Source organism: Gadus macrocephalus, chromosome 4, assembly GCF_031168955.1.
Source record: "Gadus macrocephalus chromosome 4, ASM3116895v1".
Taxonomy (NCBI): Eukaryota; Metazoa; Chordata; class Actinopteri; order Gadiformes; family Gadidae; genus Gadus; species Gadus macrocephalus.
This window is the reverse complement of record NC_082385.1, coordinates 23,089,582-23,105,695: the sequence shown is the minus strand read 5'-3', so window position 1 is coordinate 23,105,695 and position 16,114 is coordinate 23,089,582. Positions and strand designations below refer to the sequence as shown.

Sequence of the window (16,114 nt, the reverse complement as noted above, 5' to 3'; positions counted from 1 at the left end):
TGCGTCGATTACGACGTCTCTGGTTCTTCCACTTCAGCATCAATCTGAAGTAGACTGAACTGCGACATGGAGGAGAAAGGGAATGCTGCCCACGATGGTTGACCACAATGTCTTCCGCCGGAGCCCTGCTGCCCGCGCCGAGGCACCACCGCCTCGGCAGCGGGCAGCACTGAGCCTCGCGGCAGTGGTGCCTAGCGGTGGTGGTGCCTCGCGGCACCAGGCAGCAGGCAGCAGGCAGCGAGGAGTGGGCAGCGGGCAGCAGGGCTCTGGCGCGAGACAATCGCGGTCAACAATCGTGGGCAACAATCCCTTCCTCCTCCAGGTCGCGGTTCAGTCTACAACGACTGTATTCTACAGTCTACAGTCGTTAAAGATGATATTATGAATAAACGTCTCTGGAAGTACCAGAGACGTCCGAGAACCAGACGCAGTCTTTAATTCATAACATCATCCGGAGTCGCACACAGCTTTTGGCCGTGATATTATATAATATATTATATATTATATTATATAGTTACCTAATATTATATTATTTAGATATATTGCTCGCAAACGGCAACAATCACTTCTCCTCCATGCTGCTTTTCACGCTGGACTGCAGGGTGTGAACGCTGATTGGCTGTTATTGGATGTTACGTCCCTCGCTCTTCTTCAATTCCCAAGCGCCAAAAAGTCACTGTCTGCCTTTTCTCGGTCAAGAAGGCACAAATTTGAAATTGAGGTTACTATTCGACTAAATATATGACCCACTTTTAATACAGATTCATGTCTCCACCGGTGAAATTCTCCATTACTCAATCTGGAATTTGAAATTACGCTTGGGGGAATCCTAGAGATGTTTATGCTACTTATTGTTATAATTATTTATTGCTGATACGTATACTATCATCGGCTAACTTAAAAAAATGAAAAGACGAGAGCAAAGCATGTTTCATAAACACACCTTCCACATCGTGAACAAGGTAAAACCTCATTTGTGAATTTTATGAACATTATTTTAGTGAATTGTCAGTAGAAATTCATATTGGTCGTCCATACACCAGCTGTCATTAACCGTCATAAAAGCTACTTCAGCTTAAGGCAATCTTGATGGCCGAGGCAAACTTTAACCCCACCCCTGTCCCCTCCCCAAGGCCGGAGAAGATGCTGTGGCATGGCTCCACCAGTGGGGGGCAGCGGAAGGTGGAGAGCTACTGCGAGACGTGGCGGTTGGGTGACGAGGGCCCAAGGGGCGAGGCCTCCCCGCTGGGCCGAGGGGAGGGGATCCTCAGGGAGGAACCCCGCAGCTGCTCCAGCTCCTACGTGGTGCTGTGTGTGGAGAACAGCTATGTTGGCCAGGCCCGCAGATAGGCCACACACACACACACATCGATACCAAACACTCAGACAGTATTACACACGGTCATGACACACATGCAATCACACACACACGTGCACAATGCATGTGGACATATAAAATAGGCATATACACAGACATTAATAAAACCAAGCACACACATGGATGTAGGATAGGTACACTATTACACAGTCATTCCATCGTTCACATGCGATCATGCATACCCACATATAAACAATGCATACACACAAACCATACAAAGTCATAATCCCTAAAAGTACACGACACACACAAATACACACATGCCATCAAACATATGCAAGCATACACACACAAATATACACTGTACAGAAACATACACCATAACTACAGTTCTAATTCAAACATACAGACAAACACACGACACGAAAGCCATGTACAGATACAAGAATGCCCATGCAACATACACCCTCTCAAACAAAATGCTCCAACACTTAAAAAACAAGTTTCACACCATGCAGAAAGACACGACTTTCTTTCCGCAATAAGTGTGTATGTTTTGTACATAATTAGGTTGTTTTTGTTTTGCTATCTGTTATGGCGCTATCCATTGAGAATAACCAGGAGTGTGAATTCACCTTTTCATTTGTGTTTAGTTTTCATAAAAAATGTGTCTATAACTCCTAAAAAACCTATTGACATGAGCAACTTTGGCCCACTTCAAGGGAGGTCTGCCTGACCGCTGTGTCCAGATGGTCTGACAATAAGCCTGACCCACAGAACAACAGAATTGTTGCTAGCTTGGCTTACTGCAGCTGAGTAAACAATAAAAGTCTGGGCAACACACACATAATCAGGTCAAATGATCTTCTTATGGGCCTTATTCACCAACGGCCCAGGATGCGAACAAAGGGGAAGGGAGGATTTCTTGACAAGCAGACCAAAGATGCTCTATATTTTAATATTTTTACTTTTAGATTATCGCAATGATTTTTGTATCATCTTTAAAAATCATTTATTTGATGGTTGTTTTTTTATACACTGTAATCTGTTGTAACCAATGGCACTTGAGGGAGTACATTTTGCTATGTTCTTTAAAGATATTTTTCAATGTCTTCAGTAAAAAAGGGATATTTATTTTTGATTAACCCCTGTTTGTATGCAATATCAATCCACTAATGTTTTCAACATGATCCTAAGTACAGCTTAAAAGGATAACTATTATCAGACCCTATTTTCCTATTCTTCTGGGTCTAAGTGACTAATGCAGATAAAATTTTCGAAACTGGTCCACTATTGATCTGGGTATGTTTCTTATTGTGTCTAACCAAGTCTCCATCAAAGAGATATGTTTCGCTCTGAAACTCGCTGTTGCAGAAAATGTACAACCTCGACCAAAATCTTTTTGATAACACTAAGCTACTGGTTCCGTTTCCAACCCAACCAACCAACCAACCTGGTCTCACAGGAATCCGTGAAATGACTAGACGAATAACTTGAAATCCGTGGACATATCACGGAAACACGCCGATTTCCGTGATGTGGCCACGGAATTTGCTCCAATGCAAGTTAATGACGCTGCTGTTCCGTGGCTCACACACGGATCCCCGTTTCAACGAGCGAGTCGACCACGGGGGCTTAACTCAAAACCCGGGGTGGTCTAACTGAAACACTTAAATTGTCCTTGTGTCCACGGAAGTTGCTCCAATGCAAGTAAATGACAATGACAATGATACACACAGATTCCCGTTTCAATCTGTGTGTGTGCCACATTTGACCACAGCGGGGGCTTAACTCAAAATCCGTGGTGGTCTGACGGAATCACTTCAATTGTCCGTGATGTGGCCACGGAATTTGCTCGAATGCAAGTAAATGACACTGTTAGTTCGTGGCTCACACACGGATATCGGCGTGTTTCCGTGATGTGGCCACGGATTTCGAGTTAAGCGTCCGACCATAGTCATTTCACGGATTCCTGTGAGCAGAAGCGGATCTTCCATTAGGCAAACCTAGGCAAGTGCCTAGGGCCCCAACCAAATCTGTCTTTATTAGGGGCCCCCAAATCTGACCCCCCCAGCCATTACTTATGTAAAGTAAAAAAAAAAAAACATTTCTAGTCGAAAAAAATAACAAAAATATCAACATAACGCCGAACTAATGCCTGAATAATAATTTTCCAGCACACATGCCCCCCTCCATTGTGCATTGGACTAGTCCAGAATATGATTACGTAGTAACGCGCGCAGCGCGAAATAACGTACTTCAAACCAAAGCAGAGGGATGCGACTCTGTGAAAATGAAGCGGCGGAATTATGATAGTGGTTGTGCTAAACGAAAACAAAAAGCAGAAGAAAAGAATTGCAGATACACTGCCGAAATTGACTTCATTTTTTACACCTGCTGCTGCCACAGCAGCCGCTGCTGAACTTGCGACAGGCTCTGCTGTTGGGGTTCTATACTGCTGCTCACCACTTTTCTCTGATATGAAGACTTTTGAGAAGACGACAACAGTAGGACTTTGTGTTTACAAATGCTTTCTGTCTCACACACACACACACACACACACACAGAGCTTTCAGTCACTCACTCACACACACACACACACACACACACACACACTGTTTTACTCACATGAAATGGTGAAGGCAACAGGGAAAATGGACATTTGAAGATGGAGAACTTAACCACTTGCACACCTAAACACCCCCCCCCCCCCTCTCTCTCTCTCTCTCTCTCTCTCTCTCTCTCTCTCTCTCTCTCTCTCTCTCTCTCTCTCTCTCTCTCTCTCTCTCTCTCTCTCTCTCTCTCTCTCTCTCTCTCTCTCTCTCTCTCTCTCTCTCTCACTCACTCACTCACTCACTCACACTGAACCACTGCTTTGCCTGTCTCTCACTCACACACACAGCCACTGTTATTCCTGTCCACACACAAAATCTTTTCATTGGTCCTGCTTAAATGTAAATGGTGGTTTTCATAGACTCATATCCATTTTGTATTTTAGTTCTGTTAAGTGCAAGATCATTTTGTATCTCTGGCAGAGAATGGAAATTCTAATCTCTCTCTCTCTCTCTCTCTCTCTCTCTCTCTCTCTCTCTCTCTCTCTCTCTCTCTCTCTCTCTCTCTCTCTCTCTCTCTCTCTCTCTCTCTCTCTCTCTCTCTCTCTCTCTCTCTCTCTCTCGAGTAATAAACATGTAATTTTGGCAAAGGCTGGAGAAATCTGAAACTGATTTTACTGTGGAGAGTTGAGTGGCAGTGCACTATGGGTTTATTGCGATTCTAAGAGTATTGGGATGGTTATTTGTTTTGTGTACGTGTTTCAAAAATGAGGGCCCCATGTCTATATTTTGCCTCGGGCCCCAAAATGGCTAGATCCGCCCCTGCCTGTGAGACCATGTTGCAACCAACTCTGGCCGGCCCTTTCAGGAAGAACGGCTTCCACCGTTCTTTCTGAAACAACCCAACTATCAGACTTCTCCTTGAGAGAGACTTGAACAAAGACAGACCTACGAACAAGCGAAAGAAAAAAAAGATGCTCTGTATGAATCTTTTCCATAATGTTTTCAGACACTTTACAATGACAATCTGAGCCTATCAAGAGGAAATAAAAAACACTTGCTAGTCGGCAGGGGCTATTGCCTCGATGCCCCATTTCCACTGCAGGGTGCGGAACGGATCGGATCGCAAAGGTGCGGGTCGGGTCGCGTTTCCACCGCCAAAAGTGGGCGTGACCCGGACTTTGCCGTACCCGTTCCGGCCCCATTCTCGGGACTCCTCCGTTGCGGTACCCAAAACGAGACCAGACGCCTGAAAGGGTCCCGTGAAATTCTAGCTACACCCCCCCTCCGTTGATTGGTCGACAGAATCGTCACTTCCGGGTGACGCGGGGATAAAAACAAACAAACAGTAGCCTCGAGGTATTATTCTTTACAATTAACATGTCGCGTAAAAAGCTTGCTTGGGCGAACAAGGAGGTGGAGACGCTCGTCTGCATTCTTGGGGAGGAAGACGTTGTTTACGATGTTTACGTAGCTGCCGCGGCGATCGACATCCGGGCTACCACCAAGGGTACTGTCGGCAGTGGAAACGCGACCTCGGAACTGAGCTGGGCTATACCGCCCCCTCCCTACCGCACCTTTGCGATCCGATCCGTTCCGCACCCTGCAGTGGAAATGGGGCAGGGTTACATCATGGTCACCTAGGGGCTGGAATGGCTAAAGCGCTCTAGCTCTAGGCAGGACCAATTGAAAAACGAGGGACAAATTGCCGCTTTTCCACTGCATGGTACCAGCTCGACACGACTCGACACGACTCGACTCAGCTCGCATTTTTTGCGTTTCCACCGCGGTACCATGGTATCTGGTACCTGAAGTGGCTGCTTTTTCTAGTACCTACTCGCTCTAGGTTCCAAGCGAGCTGAGCCGATGCTAAAAGGTGACGTCGGCAGACGGCCGGCGACTGATTGGCCAGAGAGTGTGACGAAGTCACGAGAGCGACATGGCAACCATGCTGGTAACATCCATAGCAGCGCCGCAGCCAACATGTTCCACTTCTCCAACTTCTTCAACATGCCAGCTAATAATAGTAATGTGATCGATGTCCTCCATTGTTGTTATGTGGGTTCTGTCCATGTGTGGGTTGCGTATGTGTTGTTTGCGTCGCGTACACAAATACGTCACGGCCCTTTCGCGCAGCCGACCCCGCCCACGTCCAGGAGGTACTTTTTGCGGTGGAAAAGCACCCGTGCTGCTACCGTGTCGAGTCGTGTCGTGTCGAGTCGTGTCGAGTCGAGCTACATGTGCGGTGGAAAAGCGGCAAAAGTCATCCTTTCACAGGAGCCCACTCAGGGCAGATTTTAGCAGGGATATCATCTGATGCTTCATCAGCAGTGCCAAACAGAATAAGCTGATATCAATTAAGTGACTAACGTTAACCTTGTTTGTCTGCACACTGTACAAGTTGCCTTGATTGTTTGTTTCTTTTTTAATTGCTGTTGGAAAAATACAATTTTTTGTGGCAAGGTTGCTGTGGGCATCAGCAAAACGAGAACGTGGTCTACATTGTCTTGTGGGTCGGTGATTCTGCAGACATTTTCAGTCAACACAACGTATGATACATACAAAGACAGGTTGAGGAGAAGGAAAGGGGAGGCATCTTGCTCAAGGATGACTACAAGTGGATTGCAGAGAGAAGGCATTGCACCTAGTAACGTACGGATTCGTCCAGAACATCCTAGCAATAATCCCCCCTTGCCTCTTGAATATATGTATTCAAATTAAGGTTTCTACATTGACCGATCATAAAGTAAGGGTGAGTTGGAGGTTCGGATGGTCAAGGGAAGTTATAAAATAACAAAGTCATTGAAAACAAAGAATCAAAGAATCTCTTCGCCAAAAAAATTATTTAATATTCAAGTACAAAATTAACAAATGATCAAAATTGAGATAGTCAAGTATTCTCCTATTCCTTTTACAGCATTTCAACAGGGTTCACCTTTATCGACTTAACTGCTTAAAAGTAAGGGGTTCACATTCATGTTCACTGTTCAGCAAACCTACAAACCAATTCTTAAAATCAAAGAAACACAACATGGTTTGTAACAAGCTCTACAAAACAGTGCTCGTCCGACTCAATTTACCCACGAATAAATGCAGTTTGTGTAAAAAACTATTGGAAAAAAGGCAATTGATATTTTTTTCATGCACACTATTGACACGGCATCAGGGAATATAAGGCGACCCAAGGCAACACCATTCCTACACAAACTGCACTTCATACATTACCAACCAATTTTGTCCCAAATCATAATCTTTGCCAATGGACACTCGCCACTCCATTAGACCAGAGTGAAATGCATGATTAATAAACTCCTGGAGCCATTGACCTGTAAAGTATGTGTGTAATGTCTTCAGTAGCAGTAAACTGAATAATGCACATTCATTATAACATCCCTAGACTCTTACTTCGCTCAAGCTTTCCTGTTGTCCGATGCCGACCTCTAGTCATTCGGTCAAGGTCAGGATAAGTATATCAAATATATATTCCTATATACACTGTGGTAAATTGACCTAGTGTAAAACAGTACTAATTACTATAAGACTTCTGCATCGTACTTCCTAAATGAATAAAAAAAAACATAATAAAGAATGTTTCAAATCACACAGATTTTTCCATTAAAGCAATGTTAATGGCGATAGCATTGCAATCATGGCCCCTTGTCCCAACACGGGGCTGATTCGCCGACTGCCAGAGTTCGGACAGCTACAGCATATGGAGACGGACAATCATTCTGGGAGCTACTCTAAATCTCCAGTGCAATCTTCACGAAAATAACAAACCGGGGCCCACTACGACCATTTCATGAGGAAGATTTCTTACAACATACTAGAGTACTTGGCATCAGTTAGCTCATTCAGTTTCAAAAGGAATAAATCATTAACCTTTTAAAATAATCGCTAGAGTTTTTTTTACAGTTTTTTACAACACGACAAACAAAACGATTTAGAGTAGAACTGAACAATACAGTAGATTCCTGTAGCTGGTCCCACTGTCCAAGGCAAGTTCCAACCCATTCTCACTTAAAGTAGGCCGCACACCCGGTACCGCGGGGGGCGAGACAAGGCACATAGGAAACACTCGTAGTCACATCTTCAGATCTGTTTGGGGGGTTTCAAAGGACAAGTTTAACGACGGTATGGGGAGGCCACAAGAGGTGCAGGGACATCTCTGATTGAAGGTGCTGGGAGCTCCACCTGGGCACCATACGGAATGGGGTTAGGGGCTGAGAGTACCTTCGTCAAAAGCGATGGTGTAGAGTAGTTCTGCTTGTATTGTGCGACGCCTACCCTACAGTCACCCTTTTAGAGCTTAGCGAGAAGCCCAGGTGTCCTGTGTCCAGGTGGTTGTTATGTAGATGCAGGCTTGCCGTTTGAATGAGGCTCTGCATCAGATTGAGATTCCACCGCCGCTGTTGGGCTCAGCTCGCTGGCCCCACCCCCCGACTGGCGCCTATAGTGACGGGTGATTACCACGGCGGCGCAGACCATGTAGATGACGGTGAGGAGTGCAAAGTAAAAGAAGTAGACAAGGAACTGTGGGGGGGAGGAAATACAAACACAAATGTTTAGACACGGTCAGCGTTTAACCCTCTGAAGTACAGTTGCAGCTTAAACTATGGAACAACATTAACATACCATAACGGTTTAGTAGACTTATAACTAGGGGTGTGACGATACACTCAGCTCACGAGACGAGACACGATATTGGGTTCACGAGAACGAGACGAGACGAAATTTTAAGAAAACTACAATGACAAAATATATGACTGGACCAACAGAATTTTACTTAACCGAGTTGCACATGCATTTTGAAATGTTTTATTATAACTCTTTACATGCATGAAATTGAAACTAACATTTATAAAAGCTAAAGTAAAATAAATTAAATTAAATAATTGAAGTGCAAACAATATTATGTGAAAAACCAAATCAAAGTTCTACTCCGTCAATACAGAGTGCAAATAGTGCAAACAGAGTCTGACCAAGTATGTCACTGACAACTTGGTATTGTCCGTGTCTTATCAGTCACTCTACTGCCATTCATCATTTCCGCCGGGTACCCAAAATGCTGTCAAACAAATTATTTAAAAGTGGCGGGGAAATCTTCGAAGGTAATACGGGTATTTTCCGACGTCATTCTTGCTGCCTATGGCTACTTTCGCTGCTTCCCCCGCTTCCCCTCCTTCTCCTCCTTCTCCTTCTCCTTCGTTAGGTTCTGGCAGTCTAGACGTAGCAAAGGCGCATTACTGCCCCCACAGGCCACAAATAGAAGTTTGGATAGCTCACAAATCTCGACGGGAAATATCGTCGAGTTTAATCTCGCGAGACTGATTAACGTGACGGGTAATATCGTCGAGTTTAATCAAAACGGCCATGGCTCGTCACACCCCTAATTATAACATAAACACAAATTATTCAATCGAAGTATCATGTTGTGATTTCTTGAAGGAAGATACTGTGGTTAAACGGGCTATGGGCCTTATTCACCAGGAAAGCTTGGTTCCACATTCAGTTCACCATCCAGCTGGCATTTAGACCAGAGAAGGTGCCATGTGAAGAAATGTCCTTTTAAAGCAGGAATTATAGTCTAGTATAATTGAGTTTCAGTCGATCAACAAGTAAAATAGTGTAGCGAATGGCAGTTCGCAAGTGAGGGGGATTATGATAAGCGAGTGTGTCCGTTTGTGTATTTGCTGCCGTCTTTAATACATGCATGTTTTGGACGTTTGACGTTTTTTCGGTAATTTAAAGTAGTCCTAATCTGAACACTGATATCTTCTCAAAATAAATCTATACATATTATATTATACGATTGATCAACGCATATAACACAAAGCGATAATTATAGGTCTATGACTGTAGTTCACCACTATGGATGCAGTAAGGAGGACTGGGTGTTGAGAATCGTAGAATGGGATAACCTCCGCATTTCACTACAACATGTACAGAGACTATGGCGACTACTGTATGACAAAGATAGATTTTAATTGGTTAAACTGATTTATTCTTGGGCTACATCCATCCCAAAACGGCCATGGTGCGATAGAAATGATTGTTGCTAGGATCAAACAATGGAAATGGCCTCGTAAGTGTCCAGTCCCATGCCGCTCCTTGGCTTGTTACTATTTTATCGAAGCATGAAAACGAACGACCGCCTACAACGTCAAAGGACCTAGAGGCCCATACACCGACTCCACCTGAAGGAGGGTCCAGTGACCGCCTTACCTGGGCGTGGACATCTAGTCCCAGGCCACTCTTGTCGGCCACGATGAGGGTGATGATGGTCTTCACGATGGTCCCCAGGAAGGTGTTGATCCCGAACACCAACGCGCACAACTCCTTAGTGAGGGACGAGGCGATCTGGAAACTACCGCAAGACCACAACACCGTGTTGTTAGGATGACCTACTCATTGGTTTCATGTTTACCTACTTGTCACCTATTGCGCTTCTAGCTATGCCTGAGGGAGGGTTTTTGGTGTTTAATAGTATTTTGGTGTAATCAAATAATGGTACTCAAAAAACATATATCTAGAATTTCAAAAACGCTAAAGCTTTACTAACTAGCGTTTAGAGCCAAGATGGCTGCAAGGTGGCGATGACCCCCAACAGCTACCAAGCCAAGACTCACATGGCGATGGGCACCAGGAACTGGTAGAAGCCCCTGAAGAGGGCGTAGGCCACGTAGCAGACCCAGATGTTATCGGTGAGGCCCATTAGGAGCAGGAGGCCCGCCTGCAGGGCGGTGATCACCCCGATCAGCAGCTCCGACCACAAGTTCCAGCGTATCTTCACCAGACCAGCCAGGAAGGAGGTGATCGCACCTGGATGACAAAACCCACAGGAAGGTCAACCAGTGAGTGGCTTGAAGCTTTGAAAATGTTATGATTTACCATTACGATTTTGATTAATGTCATTTCATATGTAAATTTCAAAGAGGTTTTCGTATTATTTTGTCTTTAATGAGCAGGTGGGGTTTAGCATTGCTCATGGGGGATTACAGGTAGGCAGCGGATGTTGGGGTTTGAGCCTAGAACCTTTCGGCTTGGAGTCAAACACCAAAGACCAACCTGCCGTCCCTAAGGCGAGGCATTCCCGGTACATGGAACAGAAACAGATGTGGATTGGAAGTCCCGCCCTCTCTTTTGCCAATAACTCTGATTTGGAGCAGCCTGTTGCAGGCGTTACCTCGTAAGAACAAGGTTAGTCTTGAAAAACAATACCGCAGAACATCAGACTGTAACTTTGTAGAAACAAACATCCACCCCTCATCCAACAGTGTGGATGTGGGGGGAACGTTTTCTATGATCACATGATGGACAGACCACGCTCTCAGACTGAGGACAGAAATCAGTTTGGTTGCGTTCATTCAATATTAATTAGGCCTGTCCTTGGAATACAATGCTGCTTCGGTTAGATTTTTTTTCACTCTCATTTTACTTTTATCATTTTTATGTACTTACTGATTCATATTCTGACCACATGAATAAGAGTAACGAACTTTGTGTGTTGAATATCTGCACTTCCATTTTTGTATCTGAATAAGTGAACATTGAATCCGTTTTTGAAACAACTTGAAACTTCCAATTTGAATTTCAAATAGGTGAATTCAAAACAAGCACATTCCCATGATGACAAATACTGTAACCAGTGCGGCGGTGATCTGCTCCCTCTCACCCAGCAGGACGGACACGGCCTCCACTCCACCATTGTACACGTGCTTGTTCTCCGTGGCCGGGTACACCTTGTTCCACAGGATATGCACGTAGAACAGCACCAGGTAATACCCTGTGGAGTTGAACACCCACCACAGGCACCACAGCCTCAGGTTGGGCTCCCTCACCACGCCCCGCACCTCCCCCAGCATCTGCAAAAACACAGACTGCCGCCAGGACAGGGTACACCAGCGCCAGGGGGGCAGGGCGGGCGACGCCGGGGCCTTGACCCCCGCAGGGTTCATCAGGTCCCGCTCCCCCTTGGTGGCTTCGGTGTCCCCCTCCCCCAGCTCCCTCAGCTGCTGCTGCTGCTGGTGCTGGTGTGTGCGGTTGAAGAACATGGAGCGCTTGGGCCAGGGCAGGCAGAGCGAGAGCAGCAGGCCCAGCAACACGAATCCTAGCGAGACGCCGCTCAGCGTGTTGTAGCTCATGTCGCCCAGGGACATGCACAGCTGGCCCAGCACCGAGCTGAAGAACACGCCCATCAGCACGGCGGTGCGGGAGTAGCTGGCCACGCGCTGGTACAGGCCGGGCGTGACAAGCGAGAAGATGTAGGAGGAGTAGGCAACGCGCGCCGCCAAGGTCACGCCGTAGAAGAACTCCATGAGCTGCATGTGGGGCAGCGAGGAGCCGAGGAGCAGCAGCAGCCAGATGGCCACCTGGCTGAGGCCCTGCACCACCAGCACCGGCTTGTAGCGCAGGAAGTCTGTCAGCAGTAGCACCGGCACCAGCACCACCATGTAGGAGTAGGACAGCACCGGGTTGATCTCGTTGGTCACCTGGTGGGAGGGCCCAGAGTCACGTCATGGGGGTATTTAAAAAAAAAAAAAAGTTTTAAAAGAATAGCAAGTTGTGTAGCATCTTATCCTAGCTATCTGTGTTGTATACGGTGAATGGGTGAACCTAGCGAGTGCTTTGCACTTCTTGAACATGCTTACTGTACCGACAGCGATATGTTGTTTCTCGCATTCTGACAAATGTACTTATTGTCAGTCACTTTGGATAAAAGCGTCTGCTAAATGCTCTGAATGTAAATGTAAATCTACCACACACGCAGACAATCACACACCCCTGTTTCTCCACTTGATTCAGGAGCGGAAACCCTGCTTGTGACGCAATTCAAGACGATGAACAAAATATAAATGTTTTGGGTTCTATTATCACTATGGGACACAGAGGGGTTTTGGGTCCGACAATGTGATGTAACTAACCGACTGTCATGTGGCAAATCAGTAGGCACAATGACCCACTTCTGCTCTGGAAGCTAGCTGTTATGGAGTGCAGCATAACACATAAGTCATAGGACTTTTGCCACTGTGTTCATTACCACAGCTACTCTGTATGGTGAAACATGAATGGGTTACAATACTTTCTGTCACAATGCAGTGAATCTGCAACAAGTCGAAGGCCACTTCATTGTCTTAACGTTAGAATCAGACCAACGTTTGACAGGAATGTGAACTTTGAGCTGCCCAGTCACCCGCTGCTAGGGTGACTGGTTTGTTAATCCGCTGCCAAAATTAGTTTCCTGCCTTGGGTCCAAGAAAAAAAGATCCTGCCTACTCTGTAGTTCAGTTGAACATAATGAATACAATGAGCACATGAGTCCAATCCATTCTTTTTAAATCACCCAAATACTAATTGAAAGCAGCATTTCAGACCAATATGGAATGGCCCTTTGTTGACTAGTGATTAATCCATTTAAAAAATACTTTGATGGCTAGTGAGTGGATATTGAGCCAAATAAACGAAATGGTAAATATGGCAAATCATTCAAGGCAATGTATGCTTCTCTGTCAAATAGTTGAACTGAAAGTCACATATACAGCGACATCTGGGACATTTATAACGTGAAGATGATGTACAAATGAACAGATAGGCTGTATTGGGAACATCCTCAACTAGTCCTTGAATCATTTCACAGACGCACAGAGACAGACAGAGACAGACAGACCTGCTCCCTGGTGAAGTTCTTCTCAGTGCTGAGGAGGTAGGGGGTGATGAACGGCTCTCCGGGTTTGATGGCCGACATGAAGCCGTAGATGCACAGGTAGATCACTGACCACTTCCACGAGCGGGGGGCCGTCTCCGTCTGCGCCCCGGTGCCGGTCAGCTCTTCAGAACCAGCGGTGGTAACCATAGCAACCGTCTCTGCCTTGACATCCCCACATTCTCCTCCCGGGTCCTCTGCCATCGGTGCCTTTAGATCAGATTCTTCCGCCGGTCTGTCCACACCTGCGGGACCCTCGTCCACCCCCATTGTAGATCCAGATGAGTCAGCTTGTTTGGATCGGACAGTTCGTGTGGGTCATATGGTGGCTGGCTTTGCATGAAAAGCTTGTTGCCTGGTATCTGGAAGAGGAACTTATGACATGTGGGATTCTTGAGGGGAATAGGAACGCTTCGGAGCTCGGGGGAGGTCTAATCATTGAGTGCATCGGCAGCCACGTCTCCCATGTCGGAGGAACCAGAAGGATTGGGAGGGTGGCAGAGAGTTAAAAGGCTACCTATCGCTGTTTACGTGTAACAGAGGAGGTCGACCTTTGCTCCATCCTGCACTGCGACAGCTGAGCGTTATCCGGCAGGTGGCGGTCTTGGTGAAGCTGTGACAGAACAACAGTATGAATATATAACGTAAATTTGTTATGTTGCAATAACGGAGACTGAGATAAGATTTATTTATTGATTTATTGAACGATGCAACATAACATTTAATACAACGGGGGCCTGAATCCAGCGATCTGATTGGTTCCTAACTGTTGTATAATGAGCGTATACATAACTGCTATGACGCCCAATCATTTTGTGAAAGTATCACTGAAGTGGAAAGTGTCAAAGAATACAACCGTATTTTTACTAGTGTGTGTGTGTGGAGTCATTTTGCCATAATTTTAACAGTTGTATAAAAGCAATAGCACCGTTCACTGAAGCCTAAAATCGGCGAGTGAACTGCTCCATAGGATAAATTGCCGGCGAACCGCTCTATCGGAGCCTTCTCTCGGAGGGACGCTAAAGTGTGTTGCATAGCGACCGTCGATTCATAGCGGCAGCCAGGAGGGACTAATTTTTGGTAGTCTTTAATAAAACGGATACTTTGACTTTCTTGGTTTCTTTTTAAATGTAGTGTGTCTATGACTTTCGTTTCGCCATAACAGTAACCGTTGTATAAAAGCAATAGATCACTTCAGTCAGTGGCATGTGCTCATTATACCACTGTGAAGGGGGTCGCCAGCCCTCCGCTGCGCGTCGGGGCCGGACAACGCCCCTTAACAGTGGTATAATGAGCACATACCACAGCCTGGCGTGATCTATTGCTTAAGTATATCACGGCACCGGCGTCAATCACATCACACAATCACATAACACAGACGCAGCAGTGCCAGACGTAGCACAGTTGTGTTTTCACTTCAACATGTTAGCGGTGTGAATACGACTGAACGTTTCAAACGTAGCCTACACACTTTGTTTGGAACACTCGGTGCTGCCAGGCTGTTCGGTGACAGTTACGAGACACAGAGATAGCCGAGTTAGCTCAAAAAGGGCTACACCCAAGCAATGAGACAACGTATTTCATAATATGCAACGTTAGGTTGTGGCTAGATGTCGTTTAACAAACACGCGGGGAAACTAGGATGAATATGTGAGTTTCCAACAAAGCAGGTCGTAACTGAGTGCTTGGATTGTTAGGAGTGGCTTTAATAGTTCGCATTAAACTCGTTTGCGTGGCATCCAACTGTGGTTCGTAAAACGGCGTTTAACTTTTTAACGGTTAAGAGAGAGCGAGCTGAACGTTTATTACCTTGCACGAGACGTGGTGAGCGCGCTGCCTGATCGCCATCTATGGTCACGGGACCCGAATGTCGGCCCAAGCCTCCTTCGCGGGGAGTTCTGGGATGTGTAGTTTTCACTGCAGCCCTCCAGCCGCAGGCATAGACATCTTATAGATAGACGGAGCATCGAATGCTACCGCCTACTGGCGCTGACGAGACGCGGGGCCGCCATCTTGGAGTGGTCATCCGCTCCACCAGAGCCCGTCTACGAAGAGCCTGGGCACTCCCTATACGCCCCATTGCAGAGCTGCCAACTTTTCAAAAAACCTTGGAGTGAGATTTTGTCGGGGGTACCCCTGACAACTCAGGCTCAGATTTGAGAGAATTTTATTTAATTGGATGTTGAACCCATGTTGTACCCTGTATTTTGGTGGTTTGTGGGTAGGCCCCAAGCCATTGATAGGGGCGGCTCACTGGAGATGGGCAATATTGGTTACATTATGTTAAGCAAAGACATAGCTGAAGGTCCATCCCCAGGAAATTTTGGATCAAGTAGATGTGATTTCCTTCATTATAGTGGATTTTTGGGTGGTCTGCTAAAGATGTGCAATACCTGAACTTATTCTGATTCATGTTTGGCATCAGGACTTGTAGGGCCTAGTCTGGAGTTGGACATTAAACCAGAAAACTATTGTTGTGCCTAAATGACTGCCTATGTGTCACAATATAGCCTTATTCATAGACCAGTGTAAGATTTGACC

The 16,114-nt window shown here is 45.9% G+C and overlaps 2 protein-coding genes across 8 annotated transcripts in view; one reads left to right on the top strand and one right to left on the bottom strand.

Moving 5' to 3' along the window:
* Window positions 1-4,180, top strand: part of LOC132456368 (collagen alpha-1(XVIII) chain-like) — a 108,413-nt gene extending 104,233 nt beyond the window's left edge. For all 7 annotated transcript variants that reach the window (XM_060050711.1, XM_060050705.1, XM_060050707.1 and 4 more), the window contains one exon: window positions 1,134-4,180. In XM_060050711.1, the coding sequence (XP_059906694.1) occupies window positions 1,134-1,350 (217 nt within the window). In that variant the 3' untranslated portion in view covers window positions 1,351-4,180. The remainder of the gene's footprint in view (window positions 1-1,133) is intronic.
* Window positions 4,181-6,694: 2,514 nt separating this feature from the next.
* Window positions 6,695-15,512, bottom strand: slc19a1 (solute carrier family 19 member 1). The gene is made up of 6 exons (XM_060050714.1): window positions 15,383-15,512; window positions 13,538-14,186; window positions 11,546-12,362; window positions 10,500-10,692; window positions 10,096-10,237; window positions 6,695-8,403 (listed from the first exon to the last, which is right to left on the bottom strand). Exons 2-6 carry the CDS (start codon window positions 13,841-13,843, stop codon window positions 8,218-8,220), a joined length of 1,644 nt encoding a protein of 547 aa, XP_059906697.1. The 5' UTR covers window positions 13,844-14,186; window positions 15,383-15,512; the 3' UTR covers window positions 6,695-8,217.
* Between the last annotated feature and the right edge of the window lie 602 nt (window positions 15,513-16,114).

Bases quoted from the DNA above. Each gene is read 5' to 3' on its own strand.
- slc19a1 (XM_060050714.1), bottom strand. From the start codon at position 13,843: ATGGGGGTGGACGAGGGTCCCGCAGGTGTGGACAGACCGGCGGAAGAA. The intron at 12,363-13,537 runs GTCTGTCTGTCT...CCCTCCCACCAG, and splicing joins AGAACTTCACCAGGGAGCAG to GTGACCAACGAGATCAACCC. The intron at 8,404-10,095 runs GTAAGGCGGTCA...TCCCCCCCACAG, and splicing joins GACTAGATGTCCACGCCCAG to TTCCTTGTCTACTTCTTTTA.